General features: G+C 43.6%; 1 protein-coding gene across 1 annotated transcript in view; it reads right to left on the bottom strand.

Moving 5' to 3' along the window:
- The window catches only part of LOC137425496 (protein diaphanous homolog 2), a 525,447-nt gene that overhangs the window by 61,536 nt on the left and 438,330 nt on the right, over positions 1-25,581 (bottom strand). Inside the window, exons 24-25 of the mRNA XM_068113997.2 lie at positions 22,009-22,135; positions 21,565-21,657 (exon numbers count right to left, since the gene is read on the bottom strand). Coding sequence (XP_067970098.2) covers positions 21,565-21,657; positions 22,009-22,135 — 220 coding nt within the window. The remainder of the gene's footprint in view (positions 1-21,564; positions 21,658-22,008; positions 22,136-25,581) is intronic.

The raw sequence follows: 25,581 nt of genomic DNA, 5'->3' as shown, positions 1-25,581 counted from the left end.
ACCATACTTCACCTATTCAAGTATTTTTATGTAATTCATTTTCATTTTGTGCAAGATTCAATATATTAGTGCAATGATTCATTCTCCAAATTTTTACAAGAAAAAAAAGTTGAATCAAAAGCAGATCGGAGAATTGCACAGTCTCAATCTCAACTCCGGATAATTGTCAAATGAACCAACCTGCGTATTTCCTTGGTCATCCATTAGTAGAGGTTGTCTACTAAATTTCTAGGACTTACCATCAGGCATTAATTTTTTTCTGGACAAACCACATAGCAAAACGTGCCTCCAAATCCACCTTCACATCTGGTGTTCTTCCCATGGATTCAAGTCTTTCCTTGGGAAAACAGAGCGACTCACACAGTCTAAGCCCTTTTCCATAGCTCAATGGAGAACTGATCTCCATTATGGGCTGGTGCCCCAGCATCAGATCAGTCTCTCTTGCATTCAGCGAGATCTAAAGCTCTCAAAATTTTTGGAATGTCCCATGATGAGGCCACAGCACTGGGTCTGTTGCTCTCAAAATGCAGGCAGGTTGGTGAAATATCTGTTTCTACCATCTATTCTTCAACATTTCTCCCTCCGCGCTCAGTCCCCTGGTGCTCCAAGGGACACAATGATGCACGTGTTCATTCAGTTAGTTAGTGGCCAGACGGAAGCCAAACATTTAAATCTTGGTTTCATCAGACCACAGAAACTTGTTTCTCACAGTCTGAGAGTCCTTCAGGTGCTTTTTTTGCAAACTCCAAGCGGGCGTTCATGTGTCTTTCACTGAGGAGAGGCTCCGTCTGGCTACATAAAGCCCAGATCGGTGGTGTTGCAGTGATGGTTGTCCTTCTGGAAGTTTCTCCCATCTCCACACAGGATCTCTGGGGGCTCAGCCGGAGTGACCATCGGGTTCTTGGTCATCTCTCTTACCAAGGCCCTTCTCCCCCGATTGCTTAGTTTGGCCGGGTGGCCAGCTCTAGGAAGAGTCCTGGTTGTTCCAAACTTCTTCCATTTAAGAATTATGGAGGCCACTGTGCTCTTCGGAACCTTCAATGAAGCAGAGATTTTTTAGTAGGCTTCCCCAGATCTGTGCCTCGACACAATCCTGTCTCTGAGCTCTGCAGGTAGTTCCTTCGACCTCATGGATGGGTTTTTGCTCTGATATGCATTGTCAGCTGTAGACCTTATATCGATAGGTGTGTGCCTTTCTAAATCATGTCCAATCAATTGAATTTACCACAGGTGGACTCCAATCAAGGTGTAGAAACATCTCAAAGATGATCAAGAGAAATGGGAGGCTCCTGAGCTAAATTTCAAGTGTCATAGCAAAGGGTATGAATACTTATGTAAATGTGATATTTCAGTTTTTTCTTTTTAATAAATGTGCAAAACTTTCTAAAATCCTGTTTTCTCTTTGTCATTATGGGGTATTGAGTGTAGATTGATGAGGGAAAAAAATGAATTTAAACGATTTCAGCATCAGGCCTGCAACATAACAAAATGTGAAAAAAGTGAAGGGGTCTGAATACTTTCTGAATGCACCGTGTATATATATATATATATATATATATATATATATATATATATATATATATATAGTATATATATATATAGTATATATATATATATATATATATATATATATACATATATATATATACATATATATATATACATATTTATATATATATATATATATTTATTATATATATATATATATATATATATATATATATATATATATATATATATATATATATATATATATATATATATATACATATATATATATATATATATATATACATATATATATATATATATACAGACGGCATTTAATATGGAATTTTTTTTTTTTCTTGACTTGGGTTTACTTTCTTAACTCAGTATATCAATCTGGTGAGTTTCTTTTACACTTTGGTGATTTATTTGTTAAAAGAACCATGTCACTGATTGTCTGTCGCAGCAAGAAGTCAACAACAGGATTATATCACAGGTGGCTTGGCAAAATGTATGGACAGGTGCATTTGATGATTGGCTTCACAGTCGGGTATACAAGGCTTGCTGCGTTCTGCATTAGTGGAAAACAACCGCTGCAGGTCTCCAAAAGTTATTGCCGCTCCCCTCTGGAGATGGTCCGTCAACTCGACAATGTTGTTTGTCATGAAGTGGTGGCTTTACGAAATTACGGCATGAAACAGCGTGCTATTGCTCGGCAGTATGGCATCACTCAAGGTCAGGTGTCAAAGATCCTGAAACGAAATGCTCAGAGGGGTGTCCCTACTCCAATACCGAGGCCAGGACGTCCCCGCAGAACCACAAGGAGGGATGATCGCCAGCTGCACCGGTTAGTCTGCAATGGCCGTACCAAGTCAGCGAATCGGCTTAGGGCTGAGTGGCAGCAACTGACAAATGTGCCTGTATCCAGAAGGCTAGTCAACGAACGACTGGTTCAAGCAGGCTATCGTGCCAGGCGTCCCCTGAGAAAGCCACGCCTGACCAGACAACACCGCCAGCGCCGATTGCAGTGGGCCAGAGAGCACGGTCAATGGCAGCCAGGACACTGGAATCACATGATCTTCAGTGACGAGTCTAGATTTCTGGTCTATCGTCAAGATGGCCACGTCCGAGTGCGCAGACAAGTGCATGAAGCCTACGACAAAGATTGTATAGTGCCAAGAGTCCAAGCTGGAGGTGGCGGGGTGACCATTTGGGCTGCTTTTCATGCAGGGGGCAAAACTGACCTGGTTGTTCTGAATGGAAACCTGAACCAGTACAAGTACAGGGCCATTCTGGAAGAAACATTGCTTCCATTTGCTCGTGCAGCCTTTCGAGGAAACTTTGTCTTCCAAGATGACAATGCATGGCCTCATTGTGCTCGCATGATCCAACACTTTCTTGCTGACCGTGGTGTAGAGCATATGGAGTGGCCTGCCATGTCCCCGGATAGGAATCCAATCGAGAACTTGTGGGCAGAATTAACGCGTCAAATCGACCACTTGGACCAGCAGCCGACCTCTGTGCGTGAATTGCAGCAGGCTATTGTCACTGCATGGCAAGCGATTCCTGTCCAAACCTTGGCAAATCTCGTGAACAGCATGCCTCAACGTGTACGTGCTCTCCTGAATGCTCGTGGGGGTTACACGAAGTACTGAACTGTAATTTTACTGTCCGTAATCCCAGTCGTAATTTAACTTTTGTTTTTGTTTAAATTTTTTTTGGCTAATGTGCAAAATAAAGAGATACTTCTGGAAAACCTAGAGAAGTTGAACACAGTACTGTCCATGAATTGAGTTCGATATCAGTTCACATCACTTTCAAGGATCAATTTATTTGTTTCGAAATGTCAAATGTGGTTTTTGTTTCTTTTAAAGGTCACATTAACAAAATCTAGAATAATTTCAACATAATTCTAATTAACTTTTGGTTCTAAGACATCTTGAAAAGTAAGTTCACCCCCACAAAAAATATATTCCATATTAAATGCCAAGTCTGTATCTGTGTGTATATATATATATATATACCTTGAGAAGGAAAGAAAGGTCCAAAAACAAGAAGACATAAGCTCTTGACACTCCACAGCCAGATATAAGGAATATTTTACATTCATGACAGACATTCTGGCTTTGTGGGCCTTAAACACAAAATCTCTCATCCGCCTCGCATTCCCAGGATCACACATCGAATCATACAAGTGGAGACATTCTACCAATTACCAACAAGAAGCTGGACAAGCGATTGCCTTTCTCCCACAACGGAAACAATTTCACACCTGCCGGGGGAAAAGGTGTTAGAATCTCCAAAATCTCAGGGCTTAGCAACGTGAATGCAATGGCATCCCACAATTCTTTTGCTTGCCTTATCATCCCAACAAAAGCCATATTCTTGGACAAAAAGACTGTTTGGCACAAATTAACCCAAAGTTGGTCTTTTCTTTGTTTCACATTCCTCTCCCCAACTCTTCCAGCAAAAACAGTTAATCGGGAATAGTGTCCTTATTATTGCATATGACGCTTGAAGAAGATTCAGCGGGACAACTTCTTAACTCAAAAGTGAATGAACTTCGCAAGGAGCCTTGGCCCATTGAGACAGTGACGTACAGACATGTAAATTCTTATTTTTTTGGTGTTGCGATAGCTTTTCTGTCTATTTATTCATTCCTACTTTTTGAGACTGGTCTGAGCAATTACTAACAGACAAGAAAATTAAAATACCCACGCAGCATGCTCTTCAGGCAAGAAAACGTCGGGAATATACATTCCGCCAAGAAATAAAAAAGACCTACACTCAGATTCTTGACCACAATGAACACACAAGCATCTCAGTGCAGTCACACAGCCTAGTCACAGATCGTATCGACAAAATGCTAATGCTGAGAAGCTTTTCAGTAAAGAAACAGGCAGCATGTGCTTTGTGATGGAGCATTGAGAAAAAAAAAAACCAAACACAAAGCTAATGCAAATGGCGGAGGACACGTAGGTGAAGGCGTGTGCGTGCCGGGGCTCAGGCAGATGGGACACGATTATTCCCATTGGGGACTTGACCCTACATGGCTGAGTCGCCCCGAAAGGCAAATCTAAGCGTGTCCACGCAGGCTGTGCTGGTGTACAATGGATCTTTTGTTCCCTACGTGGTGGCGTTCATTTACGCTGGGTCTTACACATCACTCTCACCCTTTCTTGTGTTTCTTCACCCTCACCCCCCAATGCACAGCATCCCCAACTACTAACTCCTCAGGCACTTGAGAGAACTTGAATTCCATCACTGCGAACTAGCGTACTCAAAGCATTCGTATAGACTTCAAAGATAAGCCCGCATGTTAATTGTTTCTGTTTTACCCCTCTTGGCATGATTCTGAGAAACTTTGAAAATAGAGTTTGACTACGTTAAAACTTCACCGTTATGATGTGCAGCCGCCAGGGGGCGCTGCATCGCAAGACAATTAAATCACACACATGCTTCGACAAGATCGTTGAGCTCGTTGTCCCATCTACACGCGCTTGTTGGCGGATCACGATTCATGGACCAATCTGTGAAATGTTCTTGTTCTCAAAATTTTGTGCCGATGGCTTTCTTCAGGATCGTCACCGAGCCCCTGACAGCTTCCACCTGCATATAGTTTGTAGGAATATTCCCAGGGATGGTTTCCAAGATATCTGTGAGGTTCTTCGTCATCATTCCAGTTGCACCAATAATCAGTGGTACAATTTTGGTTTGTCGTTGCTTTTCACTCCATATGCGAGGTTCTGAAGGTGGAAAAGAGCCCTCCGAGGTGTCAAAGTATCCACTATCATCCACATGTGGGTGGGTTTCAGGAGGTGGAACGGAGACATACCAGGTGTCAAAGTATGCACCTCCGTCAGCATGTGTGTCCTACGCGTGCTTTGTGTATGTAGCAGGCAAGTAAAAACAGGTTTGTAACAGCAGCATAAATTATCGTGCATAGATAGAGTTGGTTTGCTTAGCCTTGGGTGATGCATCGTTCAAAAGGTGCTGCCAGTATGTTCAGCATGAAAAAGCACAGCCACGTTTTTCACACAAGTGGATGGCCTGTTTTTGTCGCATTAAAATGCATTACACGGTACACCTCTAATTAACTGACGATGGCAAGCTCGATGAATGACACTCGGGCTTATGGAAACACCTTCAGAGGCCATTTTTCCCCGCAGAGCAGGGGTTGGCCTTTTTCGGGCACCGTGGTCCCCTTTTTGAAGCAACGTTTTATGGCCGGATGCCCTTCCTGCCGCCAACGCTGTTAGTCGCCTCTTGCAACCCACAGAGAATTACCAGTGGACTAGTACAAAATTTGCCGACCTCAGAAGGATGACAGGCTGAGGAAACCCCTCTGGTGTTAATTCAGCGATCGACCGGGATACGAACCCAGGATCGTGGGATCCCAAGCCTCCACCATAACCGCTAAGTCAACACCAGGCTTCACTCGGGCTTAAGGGGAACTCGCAATCTAACACGTAAAAGGTACATTATCTATAAGAATGAACAAACTTATAATAGATATACAGTATTCTTGGCAACATTTGAGGCAACAACGATTCACGGGTAAGTTCTAGGCTGTTTCCTTCACTATAATGAACGTTTGGAAGCTTTCTCTGTATTGTATTTAGTTCTAAGGATATTTTGCACAGAAAATAAGCCGATAAGATAATCAGACTTCAAGAACACCCGAATTAGCTTTGTGTTTTAATACGGGGATGGTTCAATGTGTGTATGCAGAAAAACGTAAAGAAATACAAACTTTTTGTGATGTCGAGGGCTACACCTATCATAACCTATTGTAATGAGCTCGAGCCCTACATCATGTTCAGACCCACAGCAGTAAAGTTAATCTTTTATTGAGTGTTGTTCCTTTGCTCCTGCCTTTGATAATGCTAATTGGACCCTCTTCGGGGATCCACATGCATGTTGCGTTCTGTTTTAGTTCTTTCCTCCTGTTTGTTTTTTTACAAGTATGTTGATCACTTTGTTTTTTTACAAGTATGTTGATCACACTGTGGTGAGAGAGTGAAAGGCCCTCAGAATCGGCTTCATCCCGGGAGATCCTAATGATCCTGAAAGTTTTGATTTCTACAGCGTAAAATGCCGAGCTAGGGGTGAGGCAGGAGCACCAGCCCAGAGTGGAGAGCAGTATTCCATTGAGCTACGGATGAAAGCCTTGTATGTGGTGAGGAGTTCAGGTGTGCCAAGGAAGGACTCCGCACGACGGAGGATGCCCAGTCGGTGACTGGCTTTGGAGGCCAGCTTGGAAATGTGGTTTTCCCAGGAAAGATAATGGCAGATAGTGAGACCCAAAAGCTCCCCCAAATATTCCTGCAAGATGCACAAGAACTGCCAGCAACCCTCTTCTGGTGAAACTCCAAAAATCAAGACTCTCTGCTCACCTTCACTCTTTCATTCCTCTTTTTTCCCGCCTCTGGAACAAACTCCCTCACTCTCTTCAATCCCACTCCTCCCTCCAGGTCTTTAAAACAGCTGTTCACCATCATCTCTTATCTTCCCCCATCCAAAACCTTGATATTTTCTACCCCCACTAATTCACCCCAGATACATTTTTTCGAAATTCCAACTTCTTTCCTGGAAGTCCTTGCAGTGTCCATATGTTTTATACCTCTCCCACCTCCCCCCAAGCCCTCTCCCTCCCACAGTTCTCTCGATGTCCCTGCTCTCAAATGTTGTGTTTGTGTCCTTCCCCCTCTCTCCCCATCTTGTCCAACCGCTCCCCTTATTTTGTGTTTTATGTGTCGGTTTGTGTCGGTTTTGACTTTTTGTGTGATCAATATTAGCTTTCACGAGCCTCGATCTTGTATACAAAAAAAAACAAAAAAAAAACTCCCATTTGGTACTTGTGAAAATCGAATTTGTCTGTTGGTATATTGGTATTTTGGATATTGGTATATTGGATATTGGTATATTGGATTTGTGTTGCTATTTGTACACTAAGTTGGTCTTGTGCATTGTTACCCTTGCCAGAGGAGAGGGTATTGCATTTGAGTCCGTTTGTTTGTTTGTCTGTCTGTCTGTCTGTTTGTCCGCACAGAATAAATATGATTTTCTCTGCAACCGCTGGTCGGATTGACAGGAAATTTACACCATAGGTGCAACTCCACCTGTAGAATTTTTTTCAATGATAATTATGACATCATAGGTCGCATGGTACTGGCACCATTTTGGAAAAACTGAAAAACTTTGCACCTATATATCCCTGACAAGTCCAAACTTCATCCGATCAAGATGAAATTTCTAGAGCGGCATCGAGGGATTAATTTGTGGAGGGGAAAAAAAAATGATGACATCATTACTCACGTGGTTCGGCCTCCATATTTGTTTTAACACAACAGCTTTAAAAACCAATAAAAGCACGTCCTGGCGAGTGTCTGCAATCACTGATTGCTCTCTCTTGTTCTGTCTGTTTGTTTTGTTCTTGTTCTTGTTTTGTTCTTCTTTGTTCTTGTTCTGTTTTGTTCTGTTCTGTCTTGTTCTGTCTCTTGTTCTGTTCTGTTCTGTTCTGTCTTGTTCTGTCTGTTCTGTCTCTTGTATGTCAATCGCCTCCAGGTCACAGTTTTAAACTGATCTTTACAAAACTTCACGAAATGGTAGTGTTGGTCAAAATTAAAAAGCCTATTGATTTTGAGGTCAAAAGGTCACCATAGGCCAAAGGTCAACAACTTTGTCAAATTTCTAAAATCCTTAATTTTTAACTGATTAATTTGAAATTTTAATAGGATTTCCATATCAGCTGACTGAATTCAACCACCATTTTTAAAAATTAAATCAACATCGGCTAAAAGGTCACATAGGCCAAAGGTAAACAACTTTTACAAATTACTAAAATCCTCAATTTTCATCCGATTGACTTGAAATTTGGGTGAATACTTTTCCAGGCAACTGCACCTTATTTTCTCCCACTTACAAAGATTAACCACAAACAATGGCCCTGAGATGTCACTCATTGGCAGCAGCCATTTAAAACTGTGATCCTCTGCTACCATTTTTAGGTTATCTCGATCTTAAAGTGATGACCGTATAAAATGTGTTGTGATGTCTGGACGTCTGTCTGTCCGGTCGTCTGTTAACTTTTTGCTATTTTTGCCACTCCTCCGTTATCAATTGTCTGAATGTTCTGAAACTTGACACATGACTACAAGACAGTAACCCACACAATCTCTCTGGCTTCAATTTTTTGATTGCAGATCATGGTGGCTCCCAGGAACAGTTATCCCCTGAAACTTTGGATCCATAGTTGTCCCTTATTTACCAACCGATTGCTCTGATACCCGGTACAGCCCTTCTACTCGATGGTCCGCAGGATCGCTCCGTCATATATTTTTCAACTTCGGATTGGGGGGCTCCCAGAGGATCAGGGGAGCTTGCATTGGCAGAGGGGTCACCAAAATCAGCAGAATTCTGAACTACAACCTCAAGATGATCGTCAATCCATTTGGGCCTATTTTTAGGAAAGGATAAAAAATAAGTATGTTTCTGCAGCGATTTATTTATTTCTCATTTATTTCTGCCGCATTTATTTGTGCTGACATAAATTGCACAAAAAGAAGATTGATTTTGATGTTATGCTCTATTCTAGTATTTTCAAGTATATCTTCAAAACGAGCTGTCTTGATTAATATATGCAGAGAAAAAAAGCTTTTTGAGTGTTTCTCACAGTCTTTCACACAAAATATGATATACTGACACTTTCATATATGTGACACCTATGAGTTCCCAGATGAGTTCTCTGTCGGGCTCATGAGTTAATGTATATTTTGTATTTTTATGTTAACTATTAATCTAATTCTTTCATGTGTTTATGAGATATATACGACTCTGGACCTGTGCTACATGCACAAAGCATTCATCCTATATGCACCATTGCAGAGGGGTCTTGCCACACACAAGAGGTCAAATGCACAGCGTGGTTTGACATGTTTGTAAGGACTTTCAAGTGGTTCTGCTTTTTTAATGACCTCGATTGCCAAAATAAGGTTACGGTGCTTTAACACTGTTCAGGTGATCAGCCTTTAAATGTGGGACATGCTGGAGTCAAAAGAACCAAGTTCGGGCCAGTTGTACAAAATATGAAATCCCATCGTTATACTACTAAATATGAAACATGACTCGGTGGTGTAATGGTTAGCACATCCACTTGTGAGTCTGGGAGGTTGGTGGTTCAAACCCCGGCTGAGTCCTACCAAAGATTTTACAAATGGTATGTGCCGCTTCCTTGCTTGACGCTCAGCATGGCCAATCCCCATAGGTTGGCATCCATGAGGAGGAGGAAATTCCTCCTTAGAAATGCCCCGCTGAGTGCGGTCAGAAAGGCGGCCCCATTGTCGTGGCCTCGGGGTACCCAGAGTGTCTCGGGAAGTGACAGCACTCCTCGACCCTCCCTCCTCCCAAGCTCAGTGGCTGTGTTTGTCTCGTGTACCAGTCCCGTGTTGTGCCTCGTGTATTCATATCTGTGAGATGTGTGTATAGGAGCTCCACTACGAGCCTTAGATCCAGTAAAAAAACAAAAAAACTCAAGCAATGTATATTTCGACAAAAATTGAATGACAGTCTCAGCAAGTTGTGGAGTACCCAGTGCACAGCAACGAGAAATTTATAATCCAATTGCACAAAACACTAGTAATCAGATAGGATTCCAGATCTAGTTAAACAAAGACAACAAAGAGCTTCTAGCATTGTGGACTGCAACATCCAGCAGGTAATCTGGTAGAGATGGTACGCATCCAACGCAGTGCACATCATGAATGAAGAGACATTGAACCTGGAGTGCATCCCAAGACTTTCATTGCTCCTTGCCTGATAGCCACATTGCATCGGTGCAGCATACACCATGTCATCTGTTCTTTCTGGTCAGTCCTATTTCCAACTGCTTCTTGAACAGAGTCTCTAAACCCAAACTAAACCAAAATAAAATAATTATTAGAGGTGGGTGGTAAGCCTGGATTTTGCTGGTAGTTAACCAGGAGCTGGGGAGGGTCATATTGAGCTGAGAAGGAATTACAGTGGAGGAGAGACGGTAATAAGCAGAGAAACCTCCAATCTGTCTGCTCTGTGAGAGCACCAAGTCTGTGCTTCACTGGTAGTAATTAAATTTCAGTCATTTCGAAACTTGAAAACTGCTTTCACTAACCCCACCACTAGAAGGCATTGTGGCACCTGTTGCAAAGGAGGTGCATCTGCAACTACACAAGGGTAAATAATTCAGAAACCATCAAAGAGTGGCCTCTTGTGCAATATGCAAGAGCCACGAGTCTTGGTTGTTGACGTGTGATGAGAGAATGCGAGAACAGATCCCGGAAAAGCTTTTTGAAGGCCTCCTTGTGAGAGATGGAAGTAATCTTCAGAGCTTTAGATTCTACAAATTTCAAGAGAGACATATGTGATGCATCTACCCAAAGGGGAGAGCAGTACTCCTTTGAGCTATGGACAAAGGCCTTGTAGGCTGTGCGTTTTTCTGATTTTTCAAGGAATGACGCAATGAAGGATGATGCCCATTCTGCATGGCTGGCCTTGCAGACAATCTTTATTGTCTGGTCAGCCCAGAAGAGTTTGTGACTGGTGTTGGCACCAAGAAGTTCAAGAGACTAAACCTCTGCCAGTGGTTGACTATTAAAATATATTGGTGGGTTAGCTTTTTTGATTCAGCACAAGATTAATGAGGCACAATGAAAAGCGACGACATAGAGGGTAAAAAGGCAACACACTGACAGTGGGGGTCGTGGGGAGACTTAACAGTGCGGTAGAGGGCTTGGACAGAATAGGCAACAAAATTAATGAACAGGAAAATATGAGAGATGAGAAAACACTAATTTGCAAGTGAGAGGGTGAGACTAGGTCAGGTCAAGTTACATTTTTTGCTCCAACAAAGGGTAAAGTGTGAAACGCCGGCACCTTGTGATCTTTCACGGCAGATAACCCAAAGCATTTTATTACCTCCTCCACCACCCTTGGTTTTCAACCCTGTCTGTTTGTTTACGTGCAGGATATCTCAAAAAGTTCTGGATGGATTCGGATGACATTTGGTGGGCAGGTTGCGTGTGTGTGACAAGGACAAATTGATTAGATTTTGGTTGAGGTCCGGATGGAGATCCGGCCTACCGGCTACCAGTGGGATACAAAACGTAAACTGTTCAGCCTGGTGGAGTTATACGCTCTACTGAGTGCAATTCTAGTTACCCTCGCCAAAGGAAAGTGTATTGCATTTTTGCATTTTTTTTTTTTTACAAGTATGTTGATTGTTTATCACTAAGGTTTGTGTATGTGTTTGTCTGCCCGCTCACTTATACCTGCCTACAGGTCACAATTTTAAACCGATCTTCAAGAAATTTCACCAAATGGGAGAGATCGTGGTCTGACAAAAGCGTATATATATTTGAGGTCAAAAGGTCGAAATGTCGAAAGGTCAACATAGGCCAAAGGTCAACCACTTTTTACAGATTTCTAAAATCCTAAATTTTCATCCGATTCACTTGAAATTTGAATTGGATTTTCATATCAGCTAATTGAATTCAACCACCAATTATTTGTGAGGTCAAAAGGCTGCTCTACTGAGTGCCATTCTGCTTTGTTCTCTTTTGCCCAGTGTCGCTCTATGAGTGATTTTTCACTTGTTTGTCTGTCTGTCTGTCTGTCTTTGTCCGCACAGTGAATATGGTGAATAGTGTTTGTCCGCACAGAATAAATGTTTTTCGCTGCAACCTTTGGTCCGATTGACAGGAAATTTTCACCATAGGTGCGCCTCCCCTGTATAATTTTTTTAATGATAATTATGACGTCATTGGTCACGTGTTACTGACGCGATATTGGAAAAACCTAAAAACTTTGCACCTCTATATCTCCGAAAGCACTGCATAGAAAAAAATTGAGACATGGCTCATTGTAAAGAACTGTCCATGGGGAATAAAATATGTTAATGATGATGTCATAGGTGCCTCCATTATGATGTCATAATGATGATGTCTCCGATCAAGATGAAATTTATTGAGCATCTAGGGATAAATTGGTGGAGAAAAAAAATAATGATGATGTCATCGGCCACGTGGTTCGGCCGCCATATTTGTTTTAACACAATATCCTTAAAAACCACTATAAACACGTCTGGGCGATGGTCTGCAATCTCTGATTGCTCTTTCTTGTTCTTAAATGTTGTATTATCTAGCACCGCAAATGCAGACCACTAGTTCTGTGCTGGAATTAGCAACTGCATTTTTACATGTCAAGTTAATGGAGGCAGAAAATATATTGCAGGTAGTGATTGGGATGATATGAAATGGTGTAGTGCTCTGCTTGCTTTGCAGGCCCTTGTGGAAAGGGTGGGATTGTGCAGCTCCAGTCAGGCTGTGCCGCAAATGGCAGAAAAGAGGAAAAGAGGAAACAAAATAGTGAATGTATGCAGTCAGCCTATAATTGGGAGTTTAATCAGAAGGTGGTTAATGGAAGAACTTTGGACGATCCTTCCAGGGTGATCACAGGGTGTAACTTTAAGAGTTGCATGGCTTGAAACACGTGTTTTGTTTATCAGGCCACCATTGAATCAATTATACAAGAAATGTTAAGACGAAGATGCTAAGGACAGACACACAACGACAGGCCGTCTTCAAAATGATGCTTCACTCTTGTTACGCTCCAACAGGCAGCTCCTACATCACCACCCTTTTGTTCCCACATCCTTGCTGTAATTATTGGGTGGTAAAAATAACAGCAATGAAATCCAAGCCACCCCCTCCTCACACCTCCGGTTTACTTTACGTACGTGCTTTTACCTTCATCCGGCTACTGCCCCCATTCATCGCCAGGCACCATCAAGACTGGACCTAAATAATTAATTTCAAGTCCTCCCATGTTGGATCTTTTTTATGTTGCTCTTATTACTCCCCTTGCCGTTAGGCAGATGAGGCTGCTCTGTCTATATAGACCGTCGGTTCTGTCAAGGCAATTCCTTTGGTTGGGGCTAAAATCCTGGATGGGGCAACCCTCCAAAGGAAGATACCCCACTGAGTGTGCAGGAATTTGGAATTTTTCCAGGGTGCCAGCAACGGCTCGCCTGCTCTTCGCAAACGACACCATGGGATTTATAGCATCCACCAAATAATGCTGTAAGGCAGGATGCCTAGTTTAACATCCATCAGAGGGACGGCACACACAATAATGCCTCACCATGACTATGAAACATCAGGATGGCCGTTTATAGCTGGCCCGAGATTCGAACCCAGGTTAGACAGCTCAGAGGTAAGAGTACATGCATCTAGGCGAGCCTGCCAGTCCCCGGTTCCTACATAACACCCAAAAAATGGTATTTTCTAGAGGGATTGAACAGGTAAGAAGACATAGATACTCCGATGAATGAAAAAGGAAAGAAAGATGGACAGAGACGCCAAACTTCAATACTGAAACAGCATGGCAAAAGTACTGTCATGCAAATATAACAATCTTATATCGAAACTTTATAAACTTGATGGTGGGAGTGGGTTCAGCAAAAACACAATGTAGTGACAACAATTAAACCACAATGGTATCCACAGCATATGCTTTCAGTGTACACAGTACAGAAAAGGCAAACAAAAGGAGAAGTCGTAACAGGAATGATGATTTCAAACGAATATTACTGGAAGAACATGGAAATTGATACTTGTGGTTCACCTCATTAAGAGGATCAGTGGGCCGAAGGCAATTGAGCTTTTTATGCTCATATTCTTTAGTAATTCGGGTCAAAAAAAAATGAAGCATATATACATACTACGTTTATTTGAAAATGCCAATCACTGCACCTCAGGTTCTAGAATGTTCACTCATATTTTCATTGCCTCCGATTCATTTGCAACATGCATTGTGAGCCAAAACACAAATACTGTATTATGGGAGGTTTTGTGGTTTAAGTTAAAATCACTTTCATTTATGAGATTCCTTTCACGCTTGGGTAATTCTGAATTGAAACCAGGAAAGAGTCAAACCTTGGAGGAGGATGAAGTTTGGTGATGAAGAGGAATGAAAATGAATGAATGATCGTTTTGAGGCCATTTTTTCCCCGCTAAAGCGGGGGTTAGCCTTGCGGGCCCCATGACCTCATGGTTCCCTTTTTGAGGCAGTTTTTTTATGGCCGGACGCCCTTCCTGACGCCAACCCTTGGTCGCCTCTTACGATGAGCAGGGACACGGTGTACCTATTCTAAACCGGGGTACATACCGGGATCATTCATCCCAGCAAGCTGGTACTCAATTTGCCGACCTCGGAAGGATGACAGGCTGAGTCAACCCCCCTGGCGTTAATTTAGCGATCGACCGGGATTCGAACTCAGGATCCTCGGATCCCAAGCCGGCACCCTAACCGCTAAGCCAACACCAGGCTTGGTGATGAAGAGGGAGAACTCAAAAATGTGATATATGTATATGTACTGAGTACGCACGTGGATTTGATCTCATGGAATTGTATTGGTCCACAAAGATCAACTATAAACCTAAACTGATATGACAATGCTTTAAGTCTGATCGTTTAGTGACTGCTTCAGGTTGTTTGGCTATTTGGGTACATAAAATGATTTTGTTTCTTACAGGTCATGCTTGTGTGAACACAGACTATCTGCTCATTCCCTCTGCTCTTCTGTGTCTATCAAACCCACCTTTGTCCTCTTTCACTTCGTTCCCTCGTGAGTTTCGACTTTGTATTAAGAACGCGACACCATGGTTTATGGTGAATGCACAGGGATAAAACGCCAAAGAGGTGGAATAACTGCCAAGTTCTGATAACACTTGAAATTGCAAAAATATATATGAGGTTTGTTAAGTGTGCAGAAAATGGATCGATAAAATAAATGAGCAAAGCAAGTCTCATGAGGCTAAAGCACACAAGGCCTTAAAAGTAGTCATGAGATTGAGGGAAAAGGAGGGTGGGTGAGACAGGGAGAGGGGGAGAAAGAGAGATCGATGGAGAGAGGAAGGGAGGGAGAGAGAAAGAAAGAAAGAGAGAAAGAGAGGAAGAGGATGGGGGAGGGAGAGAGAAAGAGTGGGAGGGAGAGAGAGTGACATGAGAGATAGGAGGAGATAGAGATGGAGCCTGTTCAAAATAGATGGCTATAGATGGGAATGGAGAGATGGCGAGGCAAAGAGAGAGGCAGAGAGAGATGTGAAGAGAGATGGAGACAGAGAGAGATAGGGAGGGGGGGGGGGGGTGGGGGGGAGAGCAAAAGAGATGTGGCGGAGAGAGAGAAAGAGAGGGGGGGGGGGGGGAGAGCGAGAGAGAGAGATATGGAAATGCAGAGAAAGACATGGAGATGGATCCACATTTCTCAGTGTGTTAAATCCCACTCTTCTCTCCATAGTATAAAAATGGCAGTTCATAAGCCACTCAAGCCCTCCAATAACTAAAACATTTTAGTTTCAGGTTACAATGTTTTATTTGCTCTTCCTTCATGTCTGTTTTCACTCCTGTTTGTTTATTCCTTTGAGTCTTGTATCTGTATTGTGACACTGCCCCAATGTCAGTGCTGTGCCTTCCACTCCCTGTCCTCCCTCTTTACCATGAGCCTATAATTATGTACAAAAACACATGTAAACTAGGGAGTTCATAGAACATGATACCTGGCGCAGTGTTACACAAGGAAACGATACGCAGCAGGAGGCCATTCGGCACATCATGCCTGCGACACACCAACACCAGACCAATTTTATCTGTCAAAACGACGGAATTTAATTGGGGGAATTAGGGGAGGAATATAGATGAGACAATGTGGCACGCCGAGGGATATCCCAAGGGTGCAAGAATAATTTAAAGAATAAAAATGGGGAAATATCTTGATTTTTATTATTTCAATGAAAAAGCAATTTATTTGTGGGTTCTTTCAGGAGGTGGGGTGGGAGAAGTGGTTCTTGGGTGAGAAACACATACCATCAACCACACACCACCCCTTAACGAGACCCCCACAGACACGACAATCCACACAGTCAGTCATCCATACTCAAGCTACCTAAAAGTCCTGCCAACATCCTTATACTCCGGTATGATGGACCTGAGCCTCGTCCTGGTTGTGGGGTTGCTATCTTTATCAAAAACTCTCTTCCTTACTTTCCTTGCACTGCACTCTCTCCACCCTACACCCAGGAGAACATCTGGCTACGGCTTCCTCACTGCTCTCACTTTTTGTTCATATGTGTTTTGTACCGTCCTCCAAACAGTGATGACTCCATTTACATTTCGCTGTCTGACAACATGGACCAACTTCAATCAACTCATCCCAACTATCTCTTCCTCGTATGTGGTGACTTCAACTGTCATCATGCCAGCTGGCTGGGAGTGGGTTCCACTCTCACCAGCCATGGCACCTCAGCAAAGGACTTCTGCGACTCATTGGGACTGACACAATCTGTCAATTTCCCGACCCGGATCTCAGTCAACGGAGCATCTCCTCTTCTAGACTTGGTTATGACAAATTTCCCTGAAAATGTCTGCTGCTCTTCTTCTGCTCCAATCGGTTCTTCTGATCATGTGCTTGTTAAAGTGGACATCTCTCTGGCCATTCTCAGAGAGCCTCCTCAGCATCGACGAGTACGGCATTTCACTCCGGATGACTGGCACGGTCTGCAAGCAGCCATCAATCATCTGGACTGGTCTCCCATCTCTACTGCCTCTGACATCAACTATTCCTGGAAAATCTTCCAAAAGTAAACATGCTCTCTCTCATGCACAGATTTATCCAATCTCATCTTCAGTTGTCATACCCCTCCTCAATGCCAAACAGGAAATCAGAGCTGTCTCCCTTGACATATCACGTGCCTTCGATACGGTCCAGCACCCCGCTCTGCTCACCAAACTCTCCTCCTATGGTATCCATGGAAATCTCCACACATGGCTTGTGGACTTCCTCTCTGGTCGTAGTCAACGTGTGGCCCTGAATGGATTTCTCTCAGCTCCCCTTCCTATTCTGGCTTGAGTTCCCCAAGGTAGTGTTCTGGGCCCTGTGCTTTCTCTGGTCTTCATCAATGATCTCTCTGACTCTCTGGAAAATCCTCTTTATCTCTTTTCTGATGACTCCACTCTCTGCCGCTCCATTCCTCACCCTCAGATCAAGAGTCTGCAGCCTCCTCACTCTCTAGAGACCTGGACAAAATCACAAACTGGTCAAATAAGTGGAACATGTCTTTCAATCTTGATAAATCTCACACTCTTACAATGTCTCTCCGAAAAGACCGACTGGACAACCCTTCCATCTACTTTCTCAACAATCCTCTCCAAGAAGTTCTGTCACTCAAGCTTTTGGGTCTCACTATCTGCCATGATCTTTCCTGGGAAAACCACACTTCCAAGCTGGCCTCCAAAGCCAGTCACCGACTGGGCATCCTCCGTTGTGCAAAGTCCTTCCTTGGCACACCTGAGCTCCTCACCACATACAAGGCTTTCATCTGCAGCTTAATGGAATACTGTTCCCCCCTCTGGGCCGGTGCTCCTGCCTCACACCTAGCTCGACTTCACACTGTTGAAACCAAAGCTTTCAGAATCATTGGAATCTCCTGCGAACACAAAAACCACCACCGTTTCATCCGAATCTGTAACTTAAAAAAAATAAAAATCGTCATTAATCGAATAATTAAAGAATTCATCGATTAATTGATGAATCAATAAATCAAAAATAGCTTTTACAGCCAAACCACTTGTTTATTGGCATGTCCAAATATCAGCTTCCTAACTCAAAAGGTGCCTGAGATAATGCCCAGAAGAGAAAGGAAATGTATAAGTACTTAATTAATTGATAATAATTAAATAACTCATCAATTAATTGATTCATCAAAAAACAAAAGAAAACAGTTTTTGACAAAGTACTTTGACAAAGTACTTTTTGACAAAGACAAAGTACAAAGTACTGACAAAGTACAAAGTACTTATTGTGCCAAATTTCAGCTTCCTAGCTCAAAGGATGGCTGAGATATTGCCCAAACAAACAAACAAGAAAGAAAACAGGAAAGAAAACAACCAGAGTGAAACTGAGTACTCCCTTTCAGCGTGCGTCATTTCCGATCCCCCTTCGGTGCCTGGAAATGACGTTATTCAGCGCCTGGAGATGGCATAGGAAAGGAGCGGTGTACAAAAAGGGGAGGAACATAGAAACCTTTGATGAGAAGAGCTTGCATAGGTAAGGGTTAATGGGGGATGGAGAGGGCTTGGAGGATGAGTGGTAAAGATGGAGGATGACATGAGATGGTGGAATACTGGCACTTTAAGGTTCTGGAGGGAGGATTCAGAATCAATTGCCTCAGGAATGTGGTTACACAAGTGGAAGAAAAGAGAAAGGATTGGAGGTGAGCATTAACTCTGGATTTTGTAAATTTAACAAGTAGGAGGCTGAAAGAATGTGTGCATCATTGGGGAACTGAGGAGGGTCAGAAGGTTGAAAGATCAGCAGGAAAAGAAAGTAATAGCGGCCATAAAAACAATGTTTGTATTCAACCTTTGTGCAATGGGAAACCAATAGGTCTTGTGCTTCAGTTTCTTTGCGAGAGATTCAAATTACGTATATTCCAGAGCGTCCAAGAGAGAGAGGGAGAGGTGGGAGGTAGGGGCACTGGCCCAGAGGGGAGAGCAGCATTCCAATGAGCTGGGAGCAAAGGCTTTGTAGGTCGTTAGATGTTCAGATTTACCAATGAAGGACTTGGCACAATGGAGGATGGCCAATTTTTTCGGGTTTTGGAGGCCAGCATGAATACATGGTCAGCCAAGGAGAGGTCGTGACTGATGGAGAGGCCCAGGGGCTCAAGCAACAGAATCTCTTCAAGTATTTGATTGCGGAAATATATTGGTGGCTTTATGAAATGTGAATTCCGGAGAGACAGGCTGAGAGTATGAGATCTGCCTCGATTGAATGACATATTCAATTTGTCAGACCAGCATCTGATCCTTTCCATGTAATCGGAGAGAGAAGCAGCTGCCACACCATCCTGTCGTAGAGACATCGTACAGCACTGCATAAAGTGGAGTCATCTGCAAAGAGTAAAAGAGGGTTCTCCAAGGATTCTGAGAGGTCATTTCACTGAATGAGGAACAAGACTGGGCCAAATCACCTGGAAAAGACTGGGAACAAGGAGCAAGATATGAGAAAGAAAAAAACTAGTATAGAAGGCAAAATGAATGTTAAAAGTCAAAAAAGGTGTTGAAATAAAGGGAATCAGAATAAGGAAATTCCAATGGAGGAAAAAGCAACACAAAAGACAATGAAAATAAATAAATGAAAGCAGTTATAAAAACAGTTAGCATGTTGAAGTAAATGTGCATGAGCACGTGCGAAGACAGCGACCAACACCGATCCTTCACTCTATACACCTTTGCTGCAGGACAAGACATTGAATAGTTGCACGATGTGGGTCATTTCTGGCCGCAGATAAGGAACACATTCACCGGGGAAAATCCTGCAGAAAGTGAAACTAAAGCAAAAGCTCTTTCCTGGATGCAATAAATAACTGGAAAAAAAGTTTTGAGCTTTAAATCCCTCTGGTGAAAGAAAACTGGCCCCCAGCGTGAATGAGGAAGAAACCTATCAACGGATTCTGTGGCATGGACATTTGTCTAGTTTTAAACAGCTTTTATTTATGTATCTTAAAAAAAAATCTATTTCTTGCCTGGAACTTTATCGATCGTTTGAAAATTAACATGTGGGAAAAGCACAATCGATGAAGTTATGCAAATCCTAATGAGGCTCAAATGATTGTGATGTTGTCAGAGGAAATGTACATGTGCCTAAAGGCCAAAATCACGGTAGAATTGATCATTTATGCTCCCTTTCACCCCCTCACACTCTCGCCACTCCAAAAAAAGAAAAAAGTGACCGATTCCATAATTTCCATTGGTCAAAATGTATTTTTGCATTCAATTCTACATTACTTATCTTCAAATGAACTATTAACACAAACAAGTCCAACAGCAGAACCTGTGTGATATGTGCATTCTGATGTTCTGCCACAAACTTAACATAATGGGGAAAGTACTAGGAAGCTCAGATGTTATAGGACTCTGCAAGACAGAGAAAGAAGAAAGCTTATTGCTGGAAGGCAGGATTTAGAGCAGGCCTTATCAATGTGAGGCAGCTGTGGTGCGGCCTATCCAAGACATGGGTATAAATTATTTGCTAACAAACTTCCTTACGGCATTCCCTGCAAGGATACCAGCTTATGTGGGGATGTATTGTTCGCTTATGGGGAAAACAAGGATAACGACAATCATCAAGTAAGGAATAAGCAGAAAATATTTTAAGATACTACGGATCTTCCATCCCAATCCCAAACACGCGGACCCCTTTGTAACCCATTTAACACTCTTCCTTCTCACACCATACAATATAATGTCTGCCAAAAGTTTCACAAGTCTGGTAGAAAAATGCATCCATCATTGATTGTGATATCGTCTGTTTTCTGTTTCTTAACACATTTTCATGTCACAGCATGGAACGTTCTTTTCCAAAAATATACCCTGCATGAACAGTTCAACCTCGTGGACAAACTTGTGAAGTTATACCCAGCACCAGACAGCAAGTGAGATAACAATCCATCTTGATAAAAAATAATTAATCTCCCTGCAGTGTTTTTTTTTTTTTGTCAATGATCTTCAGGGGTCCAATTGGGGCAGGTGCAAAAGGTGATTTGTGACAAATTTTCAAACAAACCAAGAACAGCCTAAGGAACAATCGCGAAGAACAGTCATTCGAAAGAACAGTGTTTGGAAATTATTACAAATTTCCGGATGACTGTCAAAGCTCGATAGGAAGGTGGTCCTAATGGTTGGAACAAATCACCAGAAAAAGCAAGGAAGGCGAAAATACAATTATTAATTAAAAAAATCCCAATGTAAGTTTGAGCATTGAGACTCACCACTTCATTGATTAAATAAAGTATATAATACATGTGCTATGTTTTCCCTAACACATTAGGTAACATGAATGCAGTAGAAACAGCCGAGCTGCAGTACGAAGCAATACGGGGAAGGGATGTTGGCGAGCAAATAGTGTGAAGTGGGGTGGAGGGGTGTTCAGGTCAGAGACTGACAGAGTGGCAGGTGGTAAAATAAAATGTAGGCAATCGGTACCTGGCTGCCTGGGTGTACGCTTGCGTCTAAATGCGGCTCCGGTCTGCAGGGCCTCCAACAGGCTGTCCATTACACCAGTAGTCTCGCCACCATCTGCAGCAAGGGCAAGCGAGTGAGGTGGGCTGCACCGGCCCTCAGCAGCACGGAATTTAGGTGCATGCGGCCATGCAAGAAGGAAAGCACACTTTACAGCACGGAGAGAAAGATGGCCGTGGCAGTGAAAAATGAACTTTCGGGATGGAAGGAAGGAGGGGAAAATGAAGTAAACATTGCCGAGACGAGTTCCGATAAGAAGGAAAATAAAACAAGCAACAACAAAGTGCAAAAGGCATATCTGCAGTTGAAAAAGCCAGAAAGGGAAGAGGTTTCGTAATATTGTAAAGCAAACAATATTGCTGAAGCTTTAACAAGAGAAAACAGAAAAGAAAGTGTGGCTCAAAAAACCTTCCAAAAGCTGTTGCTTCTTTTTCTGTTTCTCCAGTTTTTCTTTCTCGGCTTTCTCCTTCGCTAGTTTTGCTCGCTGCAACTTCGCCTCTGTCTCTCGTCGTTTTGTATTCTCCTTCACAGCTTTCTGAAATACGCACACAAAGAAGAAGAGCATTTGATGGATTATTGTTTGCAATACTTTTGAACTAATTCAATGGATGAATGGTTGAACTGAATAACCTGAGCAATTCAAACCTGAAACACGTTTATCTTGAAAAGCAAAAGAGGTTCCCATTTGTCATCAAACATAAAGCAAAATTACATCCCGTCCAACCACAAATCCAATGAGCGGCAGAAATGCAAAGAGAGGTGGAGTGCTAAAAATATGGGCTTTCAGAGCCTCAAAGCCTTGTTATTACTCAAGAGTGCTGGGCAGATGCAGGGAGAGTTAGCAGGGTTAGTGAGACGTGCCGCACATGTCCTGAGGATTTGCAGCTGCTGGATGGTGGGATAATTGGGTGGTGCGAAAAATCAATGTGATTTTGTCATTCCAACACTTCCCCAACATACTCGGCGGGGCAACTGCACGATTTGTCATTTGGCTGCTGTTGTGACGAAAATGCCAGGAAATGCACAACCCTTATTCTCATCACTGATCGTACTGAGGTAGGTGAGTGGATACCAGGGGTGGGAACAGGTGAAAAGTTTGCTTCGGTTGCACAGAAAACTAGTGTTAATAGAACATGATACCCCGCGCAGAGTTCACGTATATATACAGGTTGTATATATTTGTTAACATAGTCGGGTGTTGCCGTTTACGGGGGTTATATTCTTGAAAATCCCTGGAAACCGAAAAACCGCAAGCTTCGGGGGTAATGCGGAAAATAGGGTTAGGGATGTCATCTTAAAAATTTGTCCAAACTGTACCCTTAATGAACATGTTTGTGCTATTTATTTTCATGAATAACAGAGTTATTAAGAACATTAAAGAGTATTATTTTCCTGTATTAAGAACATTTTTTAAAAGTTTATTTTCTTGAGTTATTATTATTTCGTATGCGGCTTGTGGATGTTGTTCGTTGCAACATTGCAGGGAACGAGGCTGTACCACTGATGCAGTGTCCCCTGTTACCAGTCATCTGGTACTCATTTTGCCAACCTCGGAAGGATGACAGGCTGAATCAACCCACCTGGTGTTATTTAATGGCACGACGAGGGATCAAAGTCATGACCCTAAGATCTCAAGTCAGCCACCTTAACCGCTAATCCAACACCAGGCTTACCTTCCTGTATAACAACCACCTTTAGAGGCCATTTTCCCGCAGAGCAGGGGTTAGCCTTTTTGGGGCAGCCTGGTTCCCTTTTTGAAGCGATGTTTTATGGCCAGATGCCCTTCCTGCCGCCAACACTGTTAGTCGCTTCAGCAACACACAGGGAATTACCAGTGAGCTGGCATTCAATTTGCCGACCTCGGAAGGATGAATGAAGTGGTTCCTTTATAAAACAGTGCTTCTTAACCTTTCTACTGGTAAAGGTAAACGATAAATGACTGCGGACCACCAATTGGAAACCACGTAATTACAATGGTCTTTTCTGTTTATACTTCAGCACATCATACATCTCCAATAACTTTTTCCAGTAATATATATATACTAGCAGAAGTACCCGGCATTGCCGGGTGGGGGAGGGGAGGGGGAGGGGGAAGGGGAGGGGAAGGGGCAAGGGGAGGGGAGGGGAGGGGAACGGGGGGGAGGGGAGGAGAGGGGGGGAGGGGAGAAGAGGGGGGAGGGGGGAGGGGAGGGGGAGGGGGAGGGGAGGGGGAGGGGGGAGGGGAGGGGAGGGGGGAGGGGAGGGGAGGGGGAGGGGAGAGGAGGGGGAGGAGAGGGGAGTGGGAGGAGAGGGGAGGGGGAGGGGAAGGAGGGGGGGTGGAGGGGAGGGGAGGGAGGAAAGGGGGGAGGAGGGAGGAGGGTGAGGGGAGGGGGGAAGGGGGAGGGGAAGGGGGAAGGGGGAGGGTAAGGGTGGAATGGGGAGGGTAAGGGTGGAAGGGGGAGGGTAATGGGGGAAGGGGAGGGGGAAAGGGGAGGGGTAGGGTGTAGGGGGAAGGGAGGGGGTAGGGTGGAGGGGGAAGGGAGGGGGAAGGGGAAGGGGGGAGGGGAGGTTGGAGGGGGGAGGGGAGGGAGAGGGTGGAGGGGGGAGTGGAAGGGGGGAAAGGGGAGGATGGAGGGGGGAGGGGAGGACAGAGGGGGGGAGAGGGGGTGGGGAGGGGGAGGAGAGGGAGGGGGAGGGGTGGAGGCGGAAGGGAGGGGAGGGGGGAGGGGGAGGGGGAGGGGGAGGTGGGGGAGGGGGAGGGTAAGTGGGGAAGGGGAGGGGGAAAGGGGAGGGGGTAGGGTGGAGGGGGAAGGGGAAGGGGGGAAAGGGGAGGATGGCGGGGGAAGGGAGAGGGGGGAGGGGAAGGGGGGGAAGGGGAGGATGGAGGGGGAGGGGAGGACGGAGGGGGGAGGGGAGGTAACATTACATTACACACACACAAACTGTGTTTTATGTTCAATGGTCTGGCGGCGGGGATGGAACATCACGTGATCGCTCTGAGCGAATCAGCGCGCTGGTCTGCCACCGTCTAAGTTTCCGTGTATAATATTCCTCGCTGAAAAAAAATCGATGTGAAACATGCTACTATCTGTAGTGAAAATGTATCAAAGTTGAACCCAGGTGTGATGCTCACTTAAACCACTGAGAGGCGACTATAAGACCTCGGACGTCCGCGACTCCGAACCACTCCTGCGACATTTACTCTATGACATGTAGACTCGGATGGTACGTACATGCAGACATTCTAGGCTTGCTTGCATTGACTAATATTATCGATCCTTCCTATATGATGCCACGATCCTGATATATATTGCATGATTGTATTCTACAGGATGATGCCAGAGATCTGATTGTTATTAAACCTACCTATGGGACAAAGTTGTGGACTTGATTGATTTTCACAACACTATCTATGCTAAATCATGCCAAATGCTAATCATGCTAAAATCTATGCTACTTGCTGTGAGTTTATGGCGGCAAGGAACATCACGTGATCGCTCTGAGCGAATCAGTGCGCTGCTCTGCCATCGCCTCAGATTCCGTGTATCATATTCCTCGCTGAAAAAAAATATGGATCTAAAGATGAAAGAAAAAAAAACCTATGTGGTGTGAATGGCAATGTTCCTCGCTGAAATGTGAAAAAACGCAATCGCTTTTCACTCTGAATTACGTGCGAACGCGTAACTGTGAGTTTATGGCGGCAAGGAACATCACGTGATCGCTCTGAGTGAATCAGCGTGCTGCTCTGCCACTGCCTCAGATTCCGTGCATAATATTCCTCGCTGAAATGCGCTGAGGTAAAAATAAGGTAAAAAGATATTATGAAATAATTTTTTTTAGGTCGGCCATGTTCTTCCCAGGCTCAATGGCCATGTCTATGCCAAATATCAAGCACGTGAGCCTCTCCATTTAGGAGTCTATCGGTAACATTACACACACACACACACACAAACTGTGTTTTATATATATAGATATATATATTGTTACGGAATCGGACGACGG

Source organism: Myxine glutinosa, chromosome 4 (genome assembly GCF_964187855.1).
Source record: "Myxine glutinosa chromosome 4, kmMyxGlut1.1, whole genome shotgun sequence".
Classification (NCBI taxonomy): domain Eukaryota; kingdom Metazoa; phylum Chordata; class Myxini; order Myxiniformes; family Myxinidae; genus Myxine; species Myxine glutinosa.
This window is presented reverse-complemented; position numbering and strand designations above follow the sequence as displayed.